Source organism: Xiphophorus hellerii, chromosome 13, assembly GCF_003331165.1.
Source record: "Xiphophorus hellerii strain 12219 chromosome 13, Xiphophorus_hellerii-4.1, whole genome shotgun sequence".
Taxonomy (NCBI): domain Eukaryota; kingdom Metazoa; phylum Chordata; class Actinopteri; order Cyprinodontiformes; family Poeciliidae; genus Xiphophorus; species Xiphophorus hellerii.
The window spans coordinates 13,324,918-13,352,132 of record NC_045684.1 but is presented as its reverse complement, the minus strand read 5'-3'; the positions used below and the strand labels follow the sequence as shown (position 1 = coordinate 13,352,132).

General features: G+C 38.2%; 1 protein-coding gene across 10 annotated transcripts in view; it reads right to left on the bottom strand.

Moving 5' to 3' along the window:
* ptk2aa (protein tyrosine kinase 2aa) overlaps positions 1-27,215 on the bottom strand; it is a 68,154-nt gene that overhangs the window by 17,409 nt on the left and 23,530 nt on the right. For 2 of the 10 annotated variants that reach the window (XM_032580794.1, XM_032580799.1), the window contains exons 1-14: positions 25,134-26,039; positions 23,092-23,336; positions 21,589-21,758; positions 19,719-19,806; positions 18,670-18,749; positions 18,255-18,317; positions 15,506-15,560; positions 11,425-11,565; positions 11,214-11,291; positions 10,886-10,993; positions 9,507-9,624; positions 8,806-8,836; positions 7,484-7,548; positions 2,492-2,548 (exon numbers count right to left, since the gene is read on the bottom strand). In XM_032580794.1, the coding sequence (XP_032436685.1) occupies positions 2,492-2,548; positions 7,484-7,548; positions 8,806-8,836; positions 9,507-9,624; positions 10,886-10,993; positions 11,214-11,291; positions 11,425-11,565; positions 15,506-15,560; positions 18,255-18,317; positions 18,670-18,749; positions 19,719-19,806; positions 21,589-21,758; positions 23,092-23,336; positions 25,134-25,257 (1,423 nt within the window). In that variant the 5' untranslated portion in view covers positions 25,258-26,039. Of the gene's footprint in view, positions 1-1,617; positions 1,639-2,491; positions 2,549-4,797; positions 4,816-7,483; positions 7,549-8,805; positions 8,837-9,506; positions 9,625-10,885; positions 10,994-11,213; positions 11,292-11,424; positions 11,566-15,505; positions 15,561-18,254; positions 18,318-18,669; positions 18,750-19,718; positions 19,807-21,588; positions 21,759-23,091; positions 23,337-25,133; positions 26,040-27,215 lie in introns of those variants that run through there. The other 8 variants (XM_032580801.1, XM_032580800.1, XM_032580796.1 and 5 more) reach the window with 7 other exon arrangements.

Genomic DNA, 27,215 nt, shown 5'->3' with positions numbered 1-27,215 from the left:
CTTCTGAAGTCTGAAGAGACTTGATGTACTCAAATTGTGATTCTGAAGCAGGACCTGAGCTGTTTTTCAAGGAGTGGCTCTTATTGAGAAATCTAGCGACTAAATTCGGTCAGATCGTCTCCAAAAACACAAGAAACAAACTCAGTTTAAAACGGCACCTGGTCAGTTCGCTCCTTCCCCAATCAATACCATCATGGTACCCAAAAAGCCCACTTTGTACCCACATACCAACCAGTTCATACCCACTGACTGGAACTTAGAGTGTCTGTACATTTTGATATATTACGGGAATACACTGTACTTTTCAGGAGTCAAACTCAATGCAATAACTGACCGAATCTATTTTAAACATCAGTGAAATGTTTCAAATGAAATTACAGGAAACACAGATGTTTTTTTTTGCAACGAGCCATGTCTGCAATTTGTACTGAGTGAGAGAGCAAGACTCCAAGCAGGTAACAGGAAGGCTGGGCAAAGAGCAGAATCCTGATGCATTTAGCATCATAGCAGTTTTAGAAAATCTCAGAGTTAAGGGAAGAATCTATTTTCTCTAGTAAATGCATATGTGACAGGTTTTTTCTAACACTAACCAAACCAACTATTAACATAAGATAATAAAGCCAATTAATTGGCAAACAAGATTCCCGCAGTTATTTCGCTACAAATTTTCAGATTTTTGCTGACTCAATTTTTTACATTGGTTTCTGCGTTTTTTTAAAAACTTAGACATTTTGAGTACAATGTATTATCTCTAAATCAGCTTGAATCGTAGTCAGAAGGGTTCACAAATGATTAAACATACTATTTTTTGACGCTTAGATCTTATATCGACTTCATTTAAAAATCTACAGCTCTTTGACTTGCAAAAAGAAAAGGAAAGGGATGCCCTAGACTAGACCTTAAAGCGTGAAGATGAATTTTGGAATCTTTATTAAATCCCGTAAAATAAAATTTTTAATGCTTTCTTTGGCCGTTTGGAGCCAGTTAAAGAACCACAGTCCAGTTCAACTTGACATTTATAGTTTGGAAAAGGTATCAGCTAACGATTGGTATTAGCCCATCAAAATTTGACAAAAACCAGAGAAGAGACCAGTCTGTTGAGGAGCATAAAATATGACAGATTAAGGCCCCTGACCAAACCAAGGTAGTTTTTAGCAACTTCCTACTGGTGGATGTTATTATAATCAGACAACCTAATTTCCAGTCTATTGAAAAATGTTTTTAAAGCAGGTACAAAATGTACCCAAAGTGGGTCTGAACTGACACATGGCTGGTGCACATCCCACACTCTGTACCTGATAACTTCAGGTAGGAAACGTGCAAAACCCAAACTGGCGAAGGGCCGAAATGACCAGAACCCGCATAAAACATATAAAATACTATTTTCCAGGCTCCAACTGTGGAAAAAGAAATATTGAGAGTGATTCCCAGACAAATGCACTATTGCAGCATCAATAAATTTTAGTGGCTTCAGTACACGATATGAAAATCTGAAAAAGCAGCACACCTTTAACACCCATTTGGTTTAAATGTATGATGAAGCTAATAGGGCCTGGAAAAAGAAAACACTACAAACGCATTTCATTGGGATATTATGAGAGAGGCGGGTAGTTTTACCTTCAACTACTCCATAGCTCACTGTGTTGGCGGTGGGAAAAAAAAGAGGAAGAAAGGCAGATGAAGAGACAGGGGGGAGAGCCAGACTGCTACATAAAGGTTAAAAAAAGCTCAGAAAACACACACACTTCTTATATCTGACATTTGGTCAATAAACATACAAAACACAGCTGCAGACTGGTTAAAAAAGCTGGACAGCTTTACACATATTGTAACTTTAGCCATTTTAGCCGACGGTTTGACATGAGAACGTATACAATCTCAGGAGCGGAGTCTGAAAATATGCTACATGTCTAGAGAAATGCTGATTAGAGGAAGTAACCGAAAAAGAAACTAAAGAAGAAGAAAAAAAACAAAACAAAGGAAGATAAATATAGCAAGACAGAAGAACGCAGTCTAGTTTTAAAGATACCCATGCAATTAAATACATAAGTACTTGTACTGGCCAAGACGTCCACTTTAAAAGATATTTGAGCCTAGAGCTCCAGCAGCAGTTACAAGCAGAAGTACAGCCAAGCACACCAACGTATTGAGGGTTTTTATGGACATCTGAATGGATCTGTCACATGTCTCCAGGAACCACATCTGTAGTCTATGATTTGTAACCTCCAACTAATGTCTTTGCTGTTAATAGAAATCAGAAAAACCAGCCTAAATTCTACAGCGGCGCTCTGACCGAATGTGGTTTATAGCAACTTATTATGTAGTTGTGAGCGTGCTTCATGGAAACGACTCACACAGCATTCTGATTATTAGGCTGCAAAACGAAATGCAAGGATTTGACAGATGCGCAAACGTAGCATTAGTTTGAAGACGAAACATTTCTTCAGCTGATAGACATCAAGCAAAGAAGATGGAAAAAGAAAAAACTTACTTGAGGGCATGGTGTACGTATCCTCTTCATCAACTATCTCTGCATAGTCGTCTGTCTCTGCAAGGTTAGAAATAGAAGAATGTAAGAATACTACAACTGGCACACATTACGACTCACAAAACCAAAGAAAGCGTAAAAGTGAAGCAAGTCCGGCTTAAAGTAACACCCTCGTTTCTCCTCTCCGTCCCTAACGCCCTCCCTTTCTCTCTCACACACACAAACGCTTGGCAGATCGCGTCAGCTGAGCATGTGTTGTGAATATCTGTCTGTTTGAGAGCAGCTGGATAGCAGGGAGTTACTGAGGTGGAGCAGGAGGAGGAGGAGTAGAGCGAAAGCAGGGAAAAAAAGAAAGAAATGAGGAAGAAACTGGAGCGAGAGCTAAAACAGTTGGGGGAAAAAATGAAGTAGGATGAAATCAGTGACAAGTGAGGCAGATAAGACAAGATAGAAAGAGGAAGGCAGAGGATAAGAGCAGAGCCAGCAGAGAAAAGGGAGGCAAAAGATGGGCCGAGTCAGTCTAACCAGATGGTGGTGTTTAAAATAAAATCAGCGTGCAGACTCAGCTGTTGGAAACTAGAGTCGAACATCTGCTGTCCTGAACGTTGTCACAGTTCTGCTTGGGATTTATCAGGCTCGGTGGGAGTCGGACTAATTTATGTGAAATAAGCTCGCTGTGGCTGATTTCTGTCTGGAGGAATCTCAGAAGAGGAAAATGTGAAATAACAACTAGTGGTCTGTTAAATGAGGCAGGCCAGGCAGAACAAGCAACACAATGAGGAACGGCTCATTTAGATGCAACACAAACTTCAGTAGGCATGTTTCTAAGCTACAGCTGCTGCACGTTAGATCAATTTACTTTTGATGATGATTAATTTATTTTTGACATATTTAGAGGAACTCCTGGTAAAACAAAAAGGGTAAAAAGCCTTTGGTGCCTCTGATGAATAGGTTGGAGTTTATGTTGCTACTGCAACAAGGACTGATCGACTCACCTGAGCGACACAGCGGTTTCTATTTTAAACCGCTGATGTTGCTGCAGTTTAAATCTGACCCTTAATCAGCAATTAGTAACAAAAAAAAGAGTCTAAAGAATGAAGTGAATTACAAAAACGACTCAACATACAAATTCTAGCCTCATAAGTTTGTGTAGCTATGTTCCAGTGGCATGGACCACTACATTTCTTTCACCGTTTGTTAGGACATAATTGATGAGTATAAACAAAGCATAAGAAAGTACAACTAGATAAATTATTTATGTCAAATAGACACGTAAGCAAATTGATATTTGTCTATTACCTCCATCTGCTCATTCAAAATCCGCCTCAGTCTTCTTGCTGTCTTTCTAAGATGTCTGAAAGTCGAGTTGGTGAGCAGGTGTGATGTGGAGGAGGAGCTTATTTATCTAAGCTCACTATAGACAATATAAACTGATGAAAGTTAAATTAAAGCAAATAGCTTGTAAAAAGATATATAAACAATATTCAACCATGTTTTAGCAATGCTTTTTATTTATCTCAGCTTTTCCAAACTTTTTTCTTTCTAATCTATTGTCAAGCCAAAGATTTGTACTTTATTGCATAGTTTTCAACCTGAACTATACACTTGGTTTTTTAGCAAAATGGGTTTGTTTTCATTGAGCTGACTGCTGTTTAGTCTTACTCAGTTGGAGACGCGTTCTAAGTAAAGATGAACATTTCTCTTCAGCCCGTTTCAGCTTGGAGGAGAGAAAATTAACATGTTTCTCATTCTAAGTGTGTATGATTTAGCCAGCTCCTTATAGCCAGGAATCCACCAACGTTGGAATCCAGCAAACCTCTCCCTCCTCTGGTCCTTATGTATGCGCAAGTGTAAATGTTCAAGACTGCAAATTTTGCTTTCTGCGTGGCTGTTTGAATGTCTGTTTCTTGAGAGAAAGGGAAACCTTAACAGAGCAATTGTGGGTTTCTTTGGTTTAAAGCAGGCATGTTTATACTCTGTAGTACTGCATTTTCAAAAAGAAAAAAAAAATCAGATATTAGAACTGATTATGCTGCTCTACACAACAAGAACATTTGATTATGCAGTAGGTGATAACTTAACTTTGAATTCTATTGTCTTTTTTGTCCTTACTTTGCTTAAACCACAGTAAATTTACATAAAAGCGCACACAGCTTTTGTTAAAGATGTAGGAATGTAAGCATCACGTCAAGCAGCACACCAAAATACACACGCTACCCTTTCCCTGGAGGGTGCAGCCAGTGTGCAGCCGGGGCAGGATGAGAAAGAAAGAACAGCACAGAGATTGATAAACAACAGTGTAACTTTACCGTCCCCGCTAAGGTCTTCTGCGAGGTCCAGGAGAGCATGCAGGAAATGGGACAGAAGAGGAGAGGTGGCAGCAGGACGGAAGACAGAGAAGCCGAGAGAAGACAAGACAAAAAAAACAAACAGAGAGGTTAGAGCATGACAAGTCAAAGACTGTACAAGCAGCTAGTTAGAACTGTTTTCTGGAAAATGAGAGCAGACTTTCTGTAATGCACTGCGGTTAGTAAGAAACACTCTCTAAAGCAGGGCAAAGGTCAGGGGAAAGCAGGACAAATCAGATTTCATTCAATGCAATATAAATATGTGGACACGGACAGTGTGTATCTTTCAGTTTTAGCTAATTAGAAGTATACAGTCACAATGGGTTTTCAGTAGAGTCTCTGCTTCAGCTAAGCACATTTCTCCTTCTTCTGCACTGAAAACAGTTTATAGGTCAAGTCTTGACTGCAGTGACCCACTGTTGCTTTCTCAGGGCTTTGACTTTCTCACAAATTGTTTTTGTTCACTTGCTTTTTTAGGTTTTTGCCACACTTTCTTGATGGGTGTCAAGAAGCACGGCGTCGCTGAAAGAAACCTTTATAGGAAGTTTTCCATCAGTGATGTGTGTAATTTCTCCAAAACCCATGCAGGGCACGCAGTAAACATGTGGCAGAACATTTAACAACATTTAACTTTACGGCCTAAACTCAAGATGGTACACAGAGCGTAAATCTGACACTAAACCTAAACACACCATGCCCACACTGAGACTTGATGTTGGCAGCATGATGGTGTTGGGATGCTTATCCTTAGCAGGGATCAGAACAGATAAACTGAGCAAAATACAGGAAGAAACTGGGTTTAAAGGCATTTTTGTGTTAAAATGGCACAGTGAAAGTCCAGATCTTTATAGAATTAAGAAGCTGTGCCAAGACTTGAAAAATTATGATTTCTTCTATCCTAATCTGACTAACCTTGAACAATTTTTTCCAAGACAATGAGTCTCCAGAAAATAGGTTTCTATAAGAGAAATACCAAAAAAGATCCATCTGGAGCCGTGAAAGGTGTTTCTAACCACATAATAAAATACACTGACGCTCGTAGCTGTAAAGTAGCAAAGAAGGAAAAAATTCAATGGGCATAAACACAAACATTTGCAGATAAAGTAAAAAACTTTAACCTCCAAAAATAGGTTAATCTTCCTGTATAAACCGTTCTGAAAAAGGTTTGACAGCTGCTGGTCAGATTCACCCTGAGCTGTCCTGGTGGCAGCTGCCGAAGCTACTGAGTCACATGCCGTCCCATTCACGGTGTCATCCAACCAGCTCGTAAATACAACAGATGGAGACAATTATGCTTTAATCACAGCGTCTTAAAACAAAACATTTTCACAAGTATTTACTGGTAATGCCTTGACATTAAACACATGATGCAATAAAACAAAGATTGTATTAACAAAAAATGAAAGCTGAATTACTGAACTCCAACGCAAAAATCAGATCAGATGCACAGAGAAAACAGCTGGTGACCAAAATCTGATAATATTCTTTTCAATGGACACTGGGCCTTAGTGGGCCAGAAACACAAAAATCCTGTGTTTCTGCATTACTGGCAGCAACATGCCAGTAATGCAGAAACACATTTCTGCACTTTCTGCATTGGAAGTTTATGTTGGATAAACTTCCACTGCCTTCACTCACACTTGATGTATATTTTGGTACTGAGATGCTAAAGCTCACAGAATACGACCCTTAATTATGATCAAAAAGTCATCGCAACATTCGTCAATAGAAATGAAACTACATGTTTTGCTGATATTGTGTGAATCCAGTAAAAAAGTTATTTAAAAGGAAAAATATTTTTTACAGTTTTTAATCCATGTCTTCAGGTTGTTCAGGCTTCAATCCACATAAATTATTGTGAGTCAAAAAACTATCATTAATGTGATTTTTTTTATGTTGTGTTAAGTTTTCTTGTCAGTAATGCAACAGCTTTATGCAATAACGTAAACTGTTACACTGATTAAATTCTGCAACAGAGCAAGCAGGCAAAACTAACACTGCTTTTTACTGAAGAGCTTGTAAAAGTTGGCCAATTGGGATGCAGTGGCTCAAACAGTTAAAGGCAAACCATTTCAACATTACATCAGAAAGAGACAAAATGTTCAAGGTTTTCCTGCCAAAAAACATTTCAACTGCATCTCTTTCTGGAGCAGTAAGGGACTATAAAATAGGCAAAGAAGCCTTAGACTTTACGTATTTTCCAGAAGTAATGAGGGATTCTTTCTTTATAGGCTCTCAGTGCCTATTTTGTTTCTTCTGAAAGAACCATGATGGTCAGAAATTTCACTCCGCCACATCACAATTTTATGCACATGCTTTTCTACTCCAATAAGAACCAGCGATACCATTGGGCGGCGAGTCTGAACAGAAGACAAAGGGGAGGAGGAAACGCCGAGCCCTGGTTGGCTTGGGGGACGTCGATGTCTCTAGATCTTTAGCCAATCAGGTGAGGGAAGAGGACGATGGAGTGAGAGGAAAAAACAAGAGTGAATGGATGTGACGAAAACAAGCAAGGACAGAAACAAAAGGCAGCAGGACAAGAGAGGGCAGGAAAACAGAGAGGGTGAGGAAGTGTGGAAAAAGCAGATGTTGGAGGAAATGGAAAGAAGATATCTCAAATCAGCTTGTGCATGGCTTTGCATCTTACCAGAAACAGAGATCGCTCTCACTCCGCTCCGGACTGCCTCTAACTTTTTCTCATTGTTGGAAACTCTGAATTCAAACAGAAAAAACAGGGGAAAAAAACAATTCAGTCAACATGTAAATAACTAAAAATGTTCCTAGTCCAAGAATAACTGCGAAAAATCCCAAGTGATTCTAAAGTGAGCTTATGTAAACAGATTAAACAGCCACAACATGTTCACGTTCCCTCATGCAGCTCGCTGAAAGCAGAAAAAGGAAATCATGACTGTATCTCGCTGTAGACTAATCCTTACGGTTTCTCTTCCGTGGTCTGCTGTTCTGTGTCAGCTGAGCTCCACTAAGGTCATAACGTCACTAATTGAAGAGGGAATGAGAAAGGATATGTAGCGAGCAAAGTGAGAGAAAGGAGGAGACTAAGAGTGTTTAAATACCCAAAGTGGAAAATATTTGGCTTCCTTCTTTATCTCCTTATTTGACCAAGGAAACAGAGTGAGGAGGATAGATTTAGGTTGAAAAGTAAGCAAAACTGTTCATGTTTGAACTTCAGCAAGAAACAGAGAAATGTGCGGCCAGGCTGCAAATAACAACCTGATCTCCAGAGAGTTGGATCTTTGATTGAAATCTAGATAAACACAAACTTCAAATACTGGAAAATCTTTTTTTTTTTATTGTAAGTGAGAGTGAATGAGTTATTAAGCAACAAACATCGCCACAGAAAATAGAGAGAGAGGTTGAGTGTTTCTGAAGTAAAGATGCATGCAGGCTTAAAACAGGAATATACTGAGTGCAGGGAATTGTTGTTAATGTAATTTTTTTCGTTTCAGACAAATCAGTATTTATCATGATTTTTTCTTTTAACTAGAACATTTTGTTTGACTTGGCATTATCTTCTTTTAGCCAGATAAAAGAAGATAATGCTTTTTAGGTGGAAAAGAAATGTATAATAGATTTGGCTGTTTCTAGAAATTAGGAACTTCTGTCTTCTGGGGAAACACCCTCTGACAAACAGATTATCAAACAGATTAAGCTTTAAATGCCCAAACATGTACAAAGATTTTCTGGTCCAATGTTTTTAAAGAAAACAACAATGAAACAGATTTTGATGTTGATAGTAGCTCATCTTCCAAGACAATTTATAGTATCAAATGACTAATCACCAATGTTTCTGTAGAAAAATGAACAAGCCCTTCATGTCAGTTGTGCTGATTTAAAACTATAAGTTCAATCAGCATGGTAAACCCACAAGAATGTTGCTCTCATTACCAATGTGAGGTCTTAAAGCTTTGAGAGGAGCCACATGTGAACATGATGGATTCAGGGACTTACTTTGGGATGGAAGGCAGAGCTCTCTCTCCCTCTAGAGGATAAAAGCAGACACTGCAGTCAAAATAAACTCGGGACACAAATCAAATTTGTTATATTTAGCTGTACAAGTCAAAACACTCAAAAAATATATAATTGGATTATGTGAAAAATGTCTGAGTAATTTAACGTTGTACAATGAAAGAAAATCATCTGAAAAGCCGCGACACTAATATCAAGGATTTACAATAACAAATTCTCAATGTGCTTTGGTAGTTTAAATGTAAACGATTTAATTAATCGTCTCCACAATATAACTGACCTTAGCATCAGGAAAGGAGTTATTTACATTTTATGTAGAAATGTTACTGTTATAATACTTATTAATAAAAATAGGACATTTATATTACTAAAATATTTAAAGTTAATTATTGCTGATACACAGGATGAGATTAAAATCTCATTAGATTTTTTTTTGTATATATTGTGATCGATAAAAACTCCAAAATAAGTTTTAAATTCATATTTGTGAATGAAAAGAATGTAGAGCAGCTTGAAAAGTAGCCAAAAACTTTAATACAGGAAAATTAATACATTTCCTTTGATTTCCATCTGAAAAATTATTTTAAAAAACTACCCAATGTTACAGGAGGTCTGAAAGGTGTGTCTCTAGTGCCGATTTGCTCCTTGTAGATTAATATTTCTAAATGATCCTTTGCACCCACCTTTCTGCACTCTGACGATGAACGACTGCGTTTCCATGGAGACGAGCCGACAGTAACCATCAATCAAATCAGCCAAGTTTTCCGCCGTGGTGAGCGACGCTGTTGTAACTGTGAGAGGCTGTACGAGTAAACACACACACACAGAGATGATCTCATACAAAGATACACACACACACGCACGATCAATTAATAGACAGAAAGTTTAACCCGTGTGGTTTCCAGCTGCCTCCCGACACCAGGGAAAACTATTCCCCGACAAACAGCACCGACAATGTGTTTGTAAATCCAGCGCTTCCAACGCCAATAAACCAATACTGACTCAAGTTAATCAAAGCATTGCTTAGATGTTAGACATGGAGCGACATGCTTTTCCTGTTTCCACTGTATTTAACCTCGAGACATCAACATTATAGCGTCAACCACGAGAAGGAAAAGGCAAAAGATGTACAACTCCAGCCACATGTGTGAAAATCCTCAGTAATACAATATTTTTCTTATTGAAGAACAAAAGCTTCAGTTTGGGTATTTTAATCCAGGAAGGACAACAATCTGTGGCAAAGTTTATTTTTTAAATCATTGAGGAAAAATCACAGTCCCCCCTTTGGTCAATAGGACAGAATTTTAAAATTGGGAATTTAAGTTCTGTAGAAATTCTACTGAAATTCTATGGAATTTAAGTTCTACAGAACTCTTGTGAGACCATGATGCCATGCACTAAACCAAGGTTTTGTGTACAGGCCCACACTAATACAGATCCTCCATTGTACTTAACAGCTGGCATGATTTGTTGATGTAGAGAAACCCAATCTTTTTTTATCCCAACAAGTAAAGTCCCACCAGAGATTAACAAACTCCATGTTTACATTTGTGATGGTAGGAAACAAAAGTTTTTTTTTCCCTGGGCTGCCTCCAAAACAACTGACTGCAATGTAGATTCCCTCAACAGACTGTATCCTCATTCACTTTACAACTAAAGTAATTAGAGATTATTATAGGTACTAATAAATCTGCCAGAGGATTTGTTTCCAACTAAATAAAGAGAGAATTTTTATAAAAGTTTCAGAGTGAGATTGTGCATCTGCAATAAAAATACATTTATTTTAATGCTTCTTAAACTTCTTATAATAAATATCGCAGTCAGTGTACATTAAAGTATAAATTTTTTTAAACAGTTTGTTGTAAAAACCTAAATAGCAGTCGTTAATTAAATCTTTGTGGATTTTACACGACAAATTAACTTCAATATATAAAAGAAGAGAAAAAAAGTCTGATATTTGCATATCAGGATTGGTGGAGAACAATATTTACACCCAGGGTAGATGACCCGAGTTACGTCCAGAAGGTCAAAATGTGTCAGACAGACAGACAGACAGCAGTACCTCAGCAGCTCCGGCTACATTCAGCTGTAGCATGCCTTTCCTGTCTTTCTCCTCCATAGCTGAGTACTGGATGGACTGGACTTGGTTAAAGTTTGCTAAATGTGTTGGCTGGAGACAGAGAAGCACAAGAAAAAATAAAATGGTTCAGCAATATGTTACAATAATTGCGATTGATCGATTTTGCTGAAATCCACAATGCCATAAGCACCTCAGTGTCTTTTTCATATTTTGTGACATTACAACCGCAAACTCAAGTGACAGAACAAAATAAGAGAGTGCATAATTATGAAATAGAGTCTTTTTTGGTAAATGTTCATCTGATAGTTACCGTTGATCCCTTATCAGTGAGGTAACTGATGCCTTCTTCAGGCCCGATGGCTAACTCCACCTGAATCACCCAGCTGGACTGTAAGAGACGAGAGGGGAAAAAAGACTAAATGCAGGACCGGATGCCACCAACAGGGGTCAATCTAGTGCTTCTGCAGCACACAGAGGGACACCAAGTCTTGCTTCTGAGGAATAACTTGGTAGACACCTACCCCCAGGGCACATTTAAAGAACTCTTTGTCGTAGCGGTAAATCGGTGCGAGTATCTCCAGGAACTTGAGGATGCACTGTTCGTCGTTGAGATTGGCCACCTGCTTGAATGTTTGCTGGATTAGCTTCCGGAGGGTTTTAGCCTGGAGAGAAGCAGGAACAGTGAGTACATTTTATTTATTTTTTAAAACTCTTATGTAGTTGGTGGATCAAAAAATAGATGAATTAAAAAAAAAAAACTGTGCCTGACAGGAAGATGCAGAGGCGGCTGTATTTTTATCTCCCTGCATGAATGTACAGCGACAGACATTGATTGACTAATAGTCCACTCTGTTTCCAATTAAACTGACCTCTGCACTTCATTCTCAGCTCGGATCAATAGCTAAACAAAGGCACTCTGACAATATTAGTTACAAAACTAAACATCAATGACTTGGCCTATTCAGGGACTCTCTAAATTACTTCACACATAATAAACTAATCTTTCTAGAGTAGATTTCTAGAGTAGCTGACCTGAAAAGGTTTTTTTTAAGTGTGCTCTACGTCACTGAAGAGCAGACAGATGGCTGTAAATCTATCTAGGAACAATAATACATGATTTACAAAACCTTACCTACTTATGATGAGAGTAAAAATAAAGACGATCAAAACACTTACACACATGCATCCAAACGTAAATAAAAAAATTTGTAGCTTGCATGTAAAATTTGAACGTATGCACGTAAGGCATTTGAAAAAGCAAAACTGAACAGAAATGTGCAACAGATTTTTTACTTTTATTTGTAAAAAGTTTGGTAAAAACTGCAAATTATTCTCGCCGCATAATCATGAGCTATTTTGGGTTGGACCAATGTACTAAAAGGTGCTGGTTTATGGTTGTAGCATCACAAAATTGCAGACAAGTCCATCGAAACATTTTCAAGGCACTGCAGTAAAAATTTATTATTCAACTGTAAATACTGTACAGTTCTGAGCATTACAGAGCGCTGCTGCCAGCTGTCCAGTTGCTAAGCTCAAGGGAATCCACAAATCAACACAATACACACTCATACACACACTTTTCTCAACAATATCCCAGTGTTCACACATCAACAATGACAGATTGAAAATACACTCAGGACTGCATATTTTTAAGTGCTGTTCATGCTCCAGAAAGGATTGCTGTTTTAATTCCTAGAATTCCACCACAAACACACAAAAATGTCCACTGGAAGAACTGCAGCTGGCTATATTCAGCTGGTTAACATCACCATGCTAACCGTGGCTACACCAGCAAGCTCTCCAACTATCACTCAGTGCCGATTACCAACATTAAAATCCATCATGGCTGATGTGCATTTAGCATGGTTCCTACAATGTTTTCTATTTCCAAATAAAACACTTTTCTAGAGTAAACGTACTAGATTTCTGTCAGTTTTTATAATATTTTTTAGTATTTATGTGAAGAAAACATTTAGCAAGCTGGGTTTTAGTTTCTACATGTTATAGAAACTGTACTTATTTCCCGCTTCTTTCTTCCCATCTCTACTACGTTAGAATAGGTAAGTTTCAGCATCTTCAGCAGTTTGCACACATTCAGATTAGTCAAATCTGGGTTAACCTGGACAAATACAGATTCTTTAAATGGCAGATTTTAGCCCTTAATACCTCAAATTTTGTTTGCATAAATTGATCAAAAAAAGAAAATGGAAATTTCAATGTTTTTTTTATTTATCCCTCTAATTTTTAAGAGATTATCTAGGCTAAAAAAGCAGAAACTGATATTTTTTTAATTATTTCAGTTCCCAATTTGAGTTTTTATCCAACAAATTTGACCATTTGAGTTATTGACAATCACAATAACACAATAAGGCCGGTGTTTTATTATTAAGGCTCTATGACAATAAACGACCAATCTAATGAAGCCACTTTAACACCATGAGACGGTATTTCAATATGCTATTCATCCAACGAAAGCGACAAGCTTATCAAATCAAGCTGCGGCTGCTTCAAACTTTGATCTCGAGAGGCCATTTTCACTAAACCTGCTGTCGATACCAATGAACAGACTCTGCTCTTTATAACAGCTAACATAAGTTACTGTTTACTACCGCAGCCATCTGCTCCGGGCTGAATGTGTGTGTTTGTGCGTGTGTGTGAGCAGAGTCTATTGAGGGAGAATAATCTCATTAAATGACCACGGTTCCCTTTCGGCAGAGTGAACGACAGAAACGTAAATGGCAGCTGCGCTCCCTCCCTGTTCTGACCCCCACACACATTCACACATGTGAACATGTGTGAATTTTAAAAAGCAGCACAAATGTCACTTTAGTCTAAGTCTCCCAGAATCGGTTCATCTGCCTTACACTGATAATATGATCAAAAGTATTAGAAGCAACGATTAACAGGTCATTCGGTTTGTTGATTATATTGGATGCATACAAGATTTATTCATACATGTTGAATAATGCCATATTCATCAATTTACAAATTGATAAATTGACGCAACTTTATGATTTAAAGAAACAGACTTAATGGGAGAAATTGGAGGCCATTTTTAGAAAACAAGAAGACAAAGAAGTTAAAGAAGGAAGGCAGGTGATCAGAGGAGAGTCAGCCCTGCTGGACTGGCAGAAGAGGGAGAGAACAGGGGAGAAGCTGCACACAACATCTCCCCCTTCCTCCTCATTGTTGGGATGAATGAATGGGTTTAACCATGACCCATAGGTCACACACACACAACGTGCATACATACACGAGCGTGTACCATCACAGACTCCGTCTCCCTCTGCAGAGCATCTGTCTGCCCGCCTGCTGACATCAGGACCTTTTCGGGTCACTGAGACTTTAATACCGAGACACGCAGACGCACAAAGATCTCCCCATAAACACGTGCCGTAAATTTATCACTGACACCTTTCATCGTGCAAAAACACACACACATACACACACACATCTTCTATTCCATGGTAACATCAGTTCACGCTCCTGAGTAATATACCATTTTGAAATATATTTCAATGAAAACTCTTTAATTGGTTACTGAATTTATTACTAAGTGAACATGACCACCGCCTACTTCAAAAGTAAAGAAACAAAAACGCCTTCATCTCCTGTCCAAATTTCCATGCATTTAACGCTTGAAAGAAATTTTTATTTTAGTGATTTTTTTTATTTCTGTATTTTTTTCCTTACAGGAGCAGCCAAGCTTTGACAACACATCAAATACCACATGTTACGATCTGGAAACTTTCTTTATTTAAGAGGGATCCTGTAGAAGCAGCGTCATGCGGTAGAAACTGACCTACTCTAATCGAACAGATGGAGAATTGTGACACCAGCTGCTGGGAGTCAAGAGTGAAGTAATTATGGTGCTTTTTAACTGCACGAACTACCAGAGTAGTTTTGTTGGGGTCATTAATAAGTCCCCTCTGTTTCCACTGATCATACTGGGGTAAAGGCAGATTATCCAGGTAGATATTTACCCCAGAAAACAGCCCTGGTAGTGAAGGGGCATTGCTGGTGCTACCCCGAACGTCCAGGGAGAAGCTTTGTGCCGGACAAGTTGCAAAACACTTTATTGTTTCAATTTGATCATCATTATCTTTCAGCTATCCAAGTTCAAACCTTCACTGTTACATTTTAAATTATGCATTTTCTGCAGAGACAAAGGGAGTAAATACTTGAGTTAAAGTAATATATTAGGGCTTTAAAAATATCTTTCATCCTGAACATTTTGTAATGCCGAGATAGATGCTTTGTTGATCTAATTTTACTGTTTTCTGCCTCTTTTGCTGCAGACAAGAGGGTGCTGTTGTTTCCCTGGCTGACTGAAGTTGCAGGACAAATGAGTTTGGATATTGTGTTTGCAGGTATTCCTGTTATATGACTAAAAAATAATAGATTAACAAGACAAACTAGTTCAGTGGCTCAAGTGGTGGAAATACACACAATAAACAGCTGAGATGCAATGCAAGAGACCAAGCTTAAAGATTTGGTCTGTTTCTTTCACAAACATTGTAAAGCAATACAAGAACACCCGTCTGCTTAAGCAACTGTAAGCATATGAACCCCAGCTCTCCTTATATGGACAAACCAACTCACCTTGACAGAGTCCAGCAGATCTTTAGGGAAAAATCGCCGCAGACCGACATCTTTCCTGAAGAAAGAAGCAGAGATCAGAGAGCTGTAATCACACGAGGAATGTTAAATGGCTCACATTTCTCTCTTTATCTGATCTCAGCTGTCTAAATTTCCTCTGCTGTGACACTTTAAGACAGAGAGAGATACGGTAAGACAGGTATTAGAGTAAAAACAGGAAGGTTTCATTCAATCTAGCCTGAAAATGGATATAAAGTCCTGAAATTTGCAGGGAAAGTGAGTGATGCAGGCCAGAGTGGAGAAAGGGGAATCTTAGTGAAAAAGAAAGATGTGCAGTGTTACAGCAGGAAGCTAACTAATGACTCATATTCCTCAGAGGAAAATATGAGTACTCCAGAAGGAGGAAAGAAAGGAGCGAAGAGGGAGCAAGGAAAAGCCAAGGGAGGTTACATCATCTTTTCTCCGACAAAGGTCACTTCCGCAATCAATATTACACAACAGCATCATTACAGTACTTTGCTAAAAATGTGTGGAAATTATATGGCCAAACATTGAGAGACAAACATGACATTTCAACTAAAATGGATTCAACCCCAACTTTTCACTTATATGTAGCGATGCAACAGGAAGTCATCTGGGGTCCAGAAAGAGATGATATTATGTTTGACTTGCCCTGATAAGTGACTTGCACACTGACACCTAAAAATCCAATATTACTCCAGTCGATAAATGCACCATACATAGGCAATGCCAGATTGAAGGATGAGCTAGTTTCAGTGCTAGTGAGGTGTTTGAAAATAAAGATAGATCAATTATTTGTAGTTAGTTTGGACAATTTTCACTGGATGTTTTTAAACTAATCAATCATTCAGATATAAACAGCTGCACTGATCAGACTTTTATAGCCAATTTCTGTTTCTTTACAAACAACCTTCAAAATATTTATTTCAAGACAAGAGAATCTAGAAGGCTCAGTGTTCATTAATTTTTTAGGTTAATAACAGAAGTGATGTCATGCCTCTGTGTGAAAGAGCAGACTGAAAAATTGAGGCTTAGCGATTAGCATGTTTAGCATATTAATACGGTTTACTTTTAAAGTTACTCTTATACCTTTTGTGCGTTCTGTGACTTCAACTTTGAGTCCTCCTTTACTCAGTAAAAACTTCAACATCAAAGAGTGGTGTTGTAGTTGCCTACACCTGTTAATGTACTAAGACACAATGCTTTTATTTACTGTAAAAAAAAATGCCTCTTCTTCTAAACAACACTAAAACATCTTGCAAGGTGTTACCTTTCACAACTTTTCTCATTTAAACAAGAACATATTTTGGTTTTAAAGAGATATAAATCTTGTTATAACGACAAAATTTCTCTTTTTAATGTTACACTGCTGTCGTATTTCTCTGCCAGTTAAACTCTTTCATGTGAATCAATAGTGTGTCAACAACACTACAGACAACTTCACGGAGAATGAACTTAAAGTTGATACATTAGAAATTTAATTAACGGCAGTTTGTCGCAAAGGTACATTTGGTTTCCATTTCATTTGATTGTCTAGAAAATACTGCATAAATACTGCATAGTGATAGTAAAGTCTGACAGACGGAAATTTGTACTTCAGTATCGACATGGTGAATCACAATGAACTATGATCTGAAAACGTGGTACACAGTTCATGATCGAATAAAGGACGATGTAGCTCAGGTCTTTTCTTGTTACTTAAAAGTGATGGCTTTCAGAAACTATTTATTTGCTGGGAGAAAGTATTTCTATGAATTATCTTTTTTTTTTACCACAGACTGCTTATGCTGCCACGATCAGATCCAAGGACCCACATCCAAGAACACCACTTTAAATATTACAAAGTAGTCTGGTTCTTAGTAAGAGTTAGGTATGGTTTAAAATCATTATATGTCTAATGAGAATCAAGGAGGATAGCATTTTATGTAATCAACATAGAACACCTTTTTTCAAATTAATTTAAATGTGTGGATAAAGACCGACTGAAGCAAGCAGCATCATAAAAACCCTAACATAAAAAGAAGATTTCTGTCTTCAACTATTAAACAAGGACCCAGAAGTCCCTTTTGGCCAACTGTCAGCCCTTCCTCTCTTCTGTCTTGCTTGTTTAAAATATGCATGACACTACATCTTTTTCCAATCGACAGAGAGACAGACAGCAAGGGACACAGAGGCGAAACTAAAGAGGAGCAGCTTGGGAGGAAAAAACAGGCAGAAGGACGGAGAGAACACAAAGTGACAACGTGATCTGGTGAAGAAACAGCGGACATTCTTCTCTGTTAATTGGAAAGCTCGTTAGGCAGAGGTTCAAAGGGAAACTTTTCAATGCAAGTGAGCAGCTCATTAGAATCGGAACGCGTCAGAGTCGGACCTAATTTAGACCTCACTTTGTTAATTCTTCAATCACAGCCACTGACCAAAGAGCCCAAAGTGGGACAAAAGGAGACCCAAACATGAATTCAAAAATCTTCTGACAGAGTTCAGGAAGTTTTCTCTTCACCATCTGACTGCAGCTGATGTAAAGATTTAACACTTCCAGATTTATGTGCCATTTTTTAAACTAATAATGACCTTCAGTTCCAACAACTGTTGCCACTTGATTCCCAAGTACGTTTTCTAGGCAGAAACATGCTCATTTGGACATACTTTGAGTTGCTGGGGGAAGCAAAGAGACACATTTCTGGATTCTACTTCTGTTATTTTGGCACAGAGATAAAGGAGAAACACTTACTCCAGTAGTTCATAGTTGGACTTCTTGTCCAGAGCATTTCCTCTCATCTCTTTGAAGAACCTCCTGGAAGCGAAACAAGTGGGACACCAGAATAAGAACGGTCAGATAATTGACAACACTAGTTGGCAATAAAAAAATGATTTTACTTTAAATGAACATCTTAAACTATATTCAGTCTGAAGAGAAGACAAACACAAAGCTTATCTGACGTCCTGAAAAAGAAACGTCTGCTGCTCTGAATAATGAATTACACACACTGACTAATGCTGGCATGAGTTATTAGTGCAGCTCAGAGGCAGACTGACTGACACGGAAACCACTCCAGCGAACCAAATTAAATCTTAGTGAAAAACACTGCTGCTTTTTAGTCATCAAGAATTGCTTTATAATGATTAGTTTTTTGGGGGTTTTCTACCTGATTTCCAGACAGCCCAGCTTGAGCGCTACATCTTGTTCCGCCTGATCTCCAGACTGTGTCATGTAGTCATTTTTCACCTGAAAGAAACATAAATATCCAGCGCTTTTTATCTTAGAATCGAGTTTCTCCCACAAGTTTTACTGACCCAGATTATCTGAAACCAAACAAACATTCTTCCAGCACCACCATATGCCTCAGCGCTGGCGGCCAACAACCAAAAACTACATCGCCTTGCAAAAAATATTTACAAACCGTGAACGTTTTTCACATTTTGTCACATTACAAATGTAAACTTGAGTGAAATGCTTTGGGATTTTATGAAAATAGATCATCCTAACTAAAGAATCTACTTTGATTTCATATCATTATATATCTGGCTGAATATTTAGGGTGTTAATTTTGTCCTGCTGGAAGATGAACACTTTTGCAGCTTTCAACAGACTTTCTTCCAGCTTGCCCTGCATTAAACTCCATCCACATTCCCTGACCCTGTTGAAGAAACTAATCCTCAAGGCATGATGGTGCCATCGCCAAGTTTTCAAATGAGGACTGTGTGTTTCTGGGCATCTGAAGTGTTAGTTTTTTTGCTGCACTTAGCATTTTGCATGCTCATTAGTTTTTTTATCTGAGTACAGTACAATTTTCCTCAGGTTTGCTGAGTCCTAGTGGCAAAATGTTAACAGATCTTTCTTACACATTTCTTCTCCCATAAAAACCATTTTTGCATCCAAACTAATAGCTGTCTTGTCAACAATCTCCCACCTGAGGTGTGGATTTCTGCAGTTCTTCCAGAGTTACAAACTGTCTTTTGGTTGCATCTCTGATTAATGTTGTCATTATCTGTCCTCTGGAGTCAAATTGTTGAAAACGGCAGATTTTTATTTGTAAAAACATATGAAAATTATGCATTATCTACCCCTAGGTTCACAATTATGCATTACTTTGCATTGGTTTCATACATAAAATCCTGAGGTTTGTGGCTGTTGCGTGACAAAATGTGAAAAAGTTCAATGCACAATATGTATCTAGATGTTGTGGTTGGTTACCTGATGGTAGAAGTAGTTGAGTGTAGGTTTGTCTTCTGTAAACTGCTGGACGAAGCCTTTAGGGAGGTAGCGGATCCTTAGCTCATACCTACACAAGAAGAAGGCAAAATATAAAAACTTAAGCATTTTTCACAGCAGAAAAGATGGATTGATTCACATAAATTATGAACCTCTATTTAATTATGCAAACGTAAGATTGCCAGTAATAAATAATGTGCCAATACCCAGATGCTTGTTAGTTGGGAACAAGTAAAGAAAACTGTCACAAGTTTAAGAAAGAAATAATTATTCCTTAAATACAAATTAAAAAAGGCAGAAGAAGAACCAAAAAGCTCTAAGGACAAACTGCATTAAAAAACATCACCACTCTGGGAAAGAATACAAATCAGGATTGTAAACCAGCATCATTGACAGAGATGCAAACAAAGAGAATGTTGTTGACTTAGCGAGACAAAGTAGGCATCTGGTTCTCGCTCTGTCTTTATGTTCACAAAGAAAAGGTCTCCTCCTCACAGCAGCATTAGCACCAAGACTGCCGCAATAAAGTGCCGCAATAAAGCCCCACACACAAGGTCGAAAAACACTCAGGTCACACCAATTTTTCTGATGCTGTTTGCAAATAAATCAGCCACTTTAGAGTGCTGCGTGACAGACTGCTGACGCTAAAATAGTGGGGTGACTTTGAATGCCCATAAAAGTCATGCCAACCCAAAGCAATTGGAAAGGTTAGTCTCATGTTTCCTAAAAATGTGCTTTTTAAGATGCAAACAAAACCATCCTCTTATGTAAAAAGAAATTCTCCAGAATTTTATGTAAAACTCTTAAATACAGGTATATTTTTACTCATCCATTATTACTGTAAATTAAATGTGAATAATAACAGATCTCTACAGCTACTGTACAAAACATAAGATAAATGTGCCTCAGCAATATTTGCTGCTTTTTTCTAAGGAAGGAACAAATAATTTTTGGCTGCAGGGTTCCTTCACACTTCTCATATGAAATTCGATTCCTTCTCAGTCTCAACAGACCCAACAATAAATACAGAATATTTTATGAACTCTGGTACTTTTATTTTGTTTTAAAAAATGCAGTTTTAGTGGGTTGTTTGGCATCAGAACCAGTTATAGGCCCACATGTCCATTTAAATCTGAACGTGAGGTTGTCTAAAGTAGAAACGATTGTGAAATTATTTTGTTTTGATACTGGGATGAGGATGCATTTCATCAGTCAGTCGGACTCCAAAATACTGATAGGTAACGTTAAAATCAAGGTGTGACAATCAAAGGTAAAGTATGTAATTTAAATCTAAGTAAATGTAAAAATAAATAAATAAATAAATAAAATCACTACATTTATTAAGCATGACCAGATTCTGAAAAAGCAAAAATTTTTCCAAATTCTGTTTTCTTTTTTCATGCCAAGAAATTTTCACATTTTTCAATACTGGAGAGGAGCCCCCATGATATATATATTTTTAAGTATACCTGCTTTTAATGATGTGCATATGGTACATTATAATATTTTTTAACATCAAAATGTTTTAAATATATATATAAGAAGAAAAATTGCAATGAATGTGGACAGAACCTGGACAACTCACTTGAGTTGCCAAAAAGATGGAAAAAAAATCTGTTCTCGCTGCTCAGGGCAAAAAAAAAAACCCAAAACTTTTTGTATTCAGTTATACTGCAAAACTTGCTTTGTATGCCTTTTGCGTTTTCTGTAATTCCCATGCTTGTCTAGCTGGACACAGGTGCTCCACACACCACATCATTACAGTTGAATAAACTAGCCTGATGTCACCCAAGCAGAAGAGAAGAGGCTGAATTTAATCACACAGTCCCCTGTCCTGCCTGTCCTGTCCTACCTCCACTCCTCGTTGGGCCGTGCCTGTTCGTATTTCTCCCTGATGTGGGACACACCCATATCCGGGTGAAGCCAGTGCAACTGGTCTCTGGACTGGCTGTTGCTGAGTCGGAGGCCAAAACATGAGGTCCAACGGACCTTGTTGATGTCCAGAATCTTCTGGATGATCCCCTGCATTCATGAAGGAAAAGAAAATATAATTTAGAAGGTAGGAATGTCTACTAGGCTACACTAATCTGTTTATCCATTTTTCTTCAGTCTACCTGCACATCTGTAGAGAATCAAACATTTATCTCTGCTCCACCAAACACTTCCAAGGGTGGTTATGTTCACATCTTACAATTTGTTTCGGGTCAAGAAGTGTGTGTGTTTGTGTACATTTTTGACTCCAAGCGTTTTAACATGATGCTCCCACCCAAACAACTTGGCAGACATCATACGTCCATAATAATGCTCAGAGAACCATATGTGTTGCCATGAAAAGGGCTGGGGGCTCTGACCTAGATACCAAAGAAAATGGGGATTAAAGAAGAAGAGTGGGGCGGATATTTGCAGTAACACATCCTGCATGACCACTAACAATTCACACTGAGTTAGGTACTTTCTGTCATGGTTCAAATGAAAAGCGTGCTTCAATACAGCTTAAATAAACACAAAAATTGGCCCCTCAAGATGCATGCAAGCAGAAAAGCTGCTTGCATGCTGTTATCAGAGCTGACAGCTTGGACCGTACGCTGTAAAAACATCAGAAAATGTTCACTTTTAACTCTGCTGCAGAGTATGAACTTTTAATGTTATGCTGTAAATCCTTCTTTCAATAAACAATAATACAGGTGTACCCCAAGGCTCAGTTCTTGGATCACTTCTTTTTAGTTTGTATATGACTGATGTGTTATTCTGGATTCCTGGTGCAGGTTTGTAGCTGGTAAGAATATTGTATTTGTCTTAAAACAACTGTTGTGATATTTGAATTCATGCCTCAAGCCGAATGTAAAAAAACTATTTACTTTTACTCAAGGGTTCCTCTCTTTGAATGACAAGAATAACTTCCAACAAGTCTTAGAAGTAAAATATCATGGGAGTCATTTTATGTCATTATTGTCAACAGTTTTCCTGCTGCAAATGTTTTCATGTATACAGTTACTTTTTGTTTTTGGTCAATTGCTGTAACTTCTAGGTCAAACCCAGCACCAACAACAAGAAAGCCACTGTGGATTATATGTAATAGGACGATTAGCATCTTGGAAAGGAAACCTGTTACATCACACCACCTACATGTAGTGACTGTAAGCTGAATTTCAAAACTTCCATGCAAGTTACAAACCTCAAACTTACTTTAAAGGTTTACTTGTAAGACTATTGGGTTGTGCTTGGTTCATGTTAGAAATACTGGTTCAGTAATTTGTGGAACATACACTGGGAAACTGTAACATGTCTTAACTTAAAGCATCTCTAGAACAAAAAGCCTTCTCTGTAGGAGTTAACAGGTGAAAGCGTTTCTTACCCTGACATCAGTTGCATCTCCGTATCTGATGTTGGAAGACCAGAAGCTGTGTTCAGTGTTGGTCTCAAAGTAATGGAAGACTTTCAGAACCCTGTCCACGGATCCAGCCATGGTGCGGTCCGATCCTCCTGCGCTCAGCCGAGACTTGGCGCCTGCTAGGAAGGCATTGTTCAGGTTGGGGTCCATATAGGCTGTTGCCATGGTTTTCCCTGCTGAGACTGCCGCTGCTAGGTGTCTGTCATATTCTGCAGGGTTCAAAGAGAAAAAGCTGAGGTAAGTTAAAGGACGAAATAAAAGTAAAGTTTTAGAATTTTGCATGTTTAATAATTTTCTAAAGTTAAACTCATAAAATAAATAACTTCTTAATTGATGTGAATTTTTCATTGGGGGTCATCTGAGTACGTCAGAACACAGGAAATTTGGATATTGGTCTTTATTGTTTGGTGCTTTACTTAAAGAGTCACTATGGCCCACTAAATACAGTTTACAATCTCTTTAGAAATGTTTTGCAAACCATGTGCAGCGTACAAAAGGTTAAAAACACAGTACACACTACAACACTTTCAGGTTTCTAAAAACCCTGCCAGAACAAAAACAAAGATGTTTAAATTCAACCCCAGGTATAAAACACAATAACTCTAATACAAATATAAAATCTGTTGAGGTGGAGTTATTTGTTATTCCTTTAAGTACTAAATATCTGAGATGAACAATAAGGAAAATAGTATCCAGAAAAGGGCAAATGATAAGGCAGAACTTTAAGTCTGTAAAAGTTCAAGAATAAATGTGTTTTGCGAGAGGTAATTTCTGCCCCATGTTTGAAAACATATTTTCTGAGGTAGAAAAATGAGAAATATTTGATGATCCGACACAAACAAAACGGAAAAAAACTAAACCACTAATCATGTTGCGATGGAATGCAAAGGCATGGATCAGTTTGCAACATCACAGTACAACAAAATGTTAAAAGGCTCAGGCTATAAAACTGAGCGTTATCCTACTCCAACCATTTAAAAGGAGACCAAAGACTCTCATAGTGACCGTTGTTTTTGCCATCTGTAATAAGTCTGACATATAATTATGATGGAACTGCCCCTCTCCGCTGGTTGCTGGACATAGTGTTCAGCTGGCTGAAATAAGCCCCCACTACTTTAACCTCACTTACAAGTCAAATTTTGCTGCTTGGAAAAACTTTGAGAGAAATATAGAGGTACATAGTACAATATTTTCACTATATTACTATAGCAGCAGTAGGGATATTTGCTGTCTTTGTTTTATATCAAAGAAACAAGATACATGGGGACAAAAGCATAAATTTAACAAATACTGAATGATCATCATAAATCAGTTGTTGGTTGAACGCTAAAATCTACTCCAGATTGTTCCAGCGCTAATGTTGGACATCTGAGTCCTCCTCGCTTCTCTTTTCCTACTCTGGCCTTCCTGTCATTTTTGGCGCAAACGCTGTACAGCAAGTATCCATCCTTCAATAGAGTTGTTCTCTGGAAAGATTTAAAAAAACAATGAACAATAAGATACCAGAGAGAAATAAAGCGACGCAATCGCAGCCAGGGCCAAGTCTCTTACTGTAGCTATAAACCAGAGCAGACAATGCACCACAGGCTGCCATGTTATCCTGAATAAGAAGTTCTGACATTGACACACTTCCTGTAAACTTCATCTGGAAACATAAATGTGTTGCTCTGTCGTCAATATCAGAAAGCAGAGCTTCAGATCTGCCTCAAGTTTCATTGTTCTGCTTCCCTTCCTTCCTTCCTGTGCTTGTCCTCCATTAGAAGGAAATGGATACGTTTTGGAAGGTAATTGCACCTGGGAGGACTGGAGAGGGAGTGCACGCACACACACACACACACACACCCTCGCAGACATATACAAACACACAGTCTGCTGCAAGAACTGGTAGCTTTCCCGGTATACCAACTCCAGTTCCCATGGAGTCAGATGTCACGCAGTGTGTGAGCGGTCTCGTGCTCCTTGTTGCATGTTTCTGAGCTTGTGCTTTGAGGAGATTTCATTCATACCTCGGTCCCAGCACAAGGGGAAAGGACTGCAGCCGCTCATCGCCATAGAAACGCATGTCTGCCCCTTCCTGTGCCTGTCTGCTCCGAGGACGGAGAGGCAGCTCGGCGCTTCACAGTCTCGCATCGCTACGCACCGAAGTCAAATAAACAAGCAGAGCAGGATCCTGAGACGCCTTTCAGAAGGCTCTTACATAATCCGAACGCTAATTTACACAAAAATACATCCTTGAAGGGGCAAAGTAGCTCTTACACGACAGTTTGCAAAATGTTACTTCCAACGGAGTAAAATCGACAGAAGGCCCATTTTTAAAGTGTTGAAAACAGCAGGAAAATCCTCCAGAGTGGCCAATCCGGGAGGAGTTTCAGCTTAACAAAACTTGTCCTCTTGATATTTTCCTTTCATCCAAAGTCACACAGTACAACAAGGTTCCCTGGAGACCCTCAAAACTTCAATGCTCTTCCTTTTCTGTCCGCTCCATAGTTACTCCTTAGTGTCTTTTCTCTAATGAAAACACATTGTCGGTTTTCAGACTCAAACGACGCTTTGTGCTTGACCTCCCTCGTCTTGGTCACTGTGAAAGTTTCAAGCAACTGTTGCTCAGGAGAGAGAATAAATCCGCCAGGTTGCTGGGTAAAATCCTCCTTTATCGAGAACACAAAGCCAAATCCAGCTCATACAGAACGCTGCTGATCCAGAGGAGCTTCAGTCTGATGGTGCTCAAAGAGAAGCAGCTGCAATTACTGCGCTCACAGAGAAACAAACACAGAGTTATCGTCTCTTGTCGGAAACAGAAAGTGAGAGGACAGATTGTGCCAGCTAAACAAAGGAAGCAGAGACAGAGATGGGGAGGAATACAGCGATTGTTTTCAAGTGAATGAGAGGAAAACGAGGACAGAGCAACACAACAGAAAGAAAGTTGAGGGAGAAATGGGAGCACTCCATCCAGAGGGGACTGATGGTGGAGGAGGAGGAGCTAAAAACTATTAATATGCTAATTCGATCCTCTCCATTTGACACAAAAACATTCCCACCCTTGCTCATGAGGCTTATCTCTAATCTTAAGCTTATAAAAGTGACTCAAGGAATGTAAAATACATATTTTCTATGCAGAAAAGTTTATTTTATTTAGCAAAGGACAGAAGTGAACACATCTGAGTTCAGGTTGCTTAGAAACCCATCTCAATTCAAATTAAAACTTAAGATTTTCTTCAGACCTTTTGATTTAAAGTCACACTTTACAAGAAACAGAAAGTTGATAACTGAAATGAAATATAACTTTGTCAACTTAAATTAGTCATGCTTTTCTCCAGCATGTGACCTAATCTACTCAACTTCAACCCTTTCCTACAGCATATGATATTCTTATAACAAGTAATGACGTTGAGTTCTAGTCAATAATTAAAAATCAAACTTTAACTGTTCCATGATGCTGCTAGTGGCTATCAAATAATTTTCTTATTTTAATTCCCTAAATATGCAATAACCCATTTTGAGGAGCTGTTGTGCAGAAAAGTCTGACTGTCCTGGGAAAAATTCCTTCCAGCAATTATTGCTTCACTGCCTTCATGGGTAGAGATGGTCTGATTAGATTACACTTCCTGACCGGTTATCAAGTCTTATGGCTTTCCTTGAGGACTGACCTGAAAATTTAGATTTTGGCCAATTAAAATGTTTTTTTGTTATTTAAAAGCATTTTTTGTCATCTAAAAGCTTTAGCACAAAAGGGTCGTTATGCAGAATAATCGATAGAGGGTTTTTTTATCCAACAAAAACATTTTTTTTCCTATTTAAGCATTCCAGCATGTCCCTATTTTTTTTTAAACGCAAAGAAAAAGAGCATCAATACTATTGGTTGATGTATTTATATTCTTAGTTCTTATGCATTTAATAAATAGGGGGAAATGTTTGATTTTAGCATTTGAAAACAAGTCAACGGAAAAACAGGTCATTGCTTAACTCTGCACAATTGATGGCACCTCTAATTAAGGGTTTTGTAGTTTTGTTACCTCATAATAACTTTTAAAAGTTTACAATTAAGATGAATAAATGCAAGATGTTACAGAAACACAGTCAACTTCTCT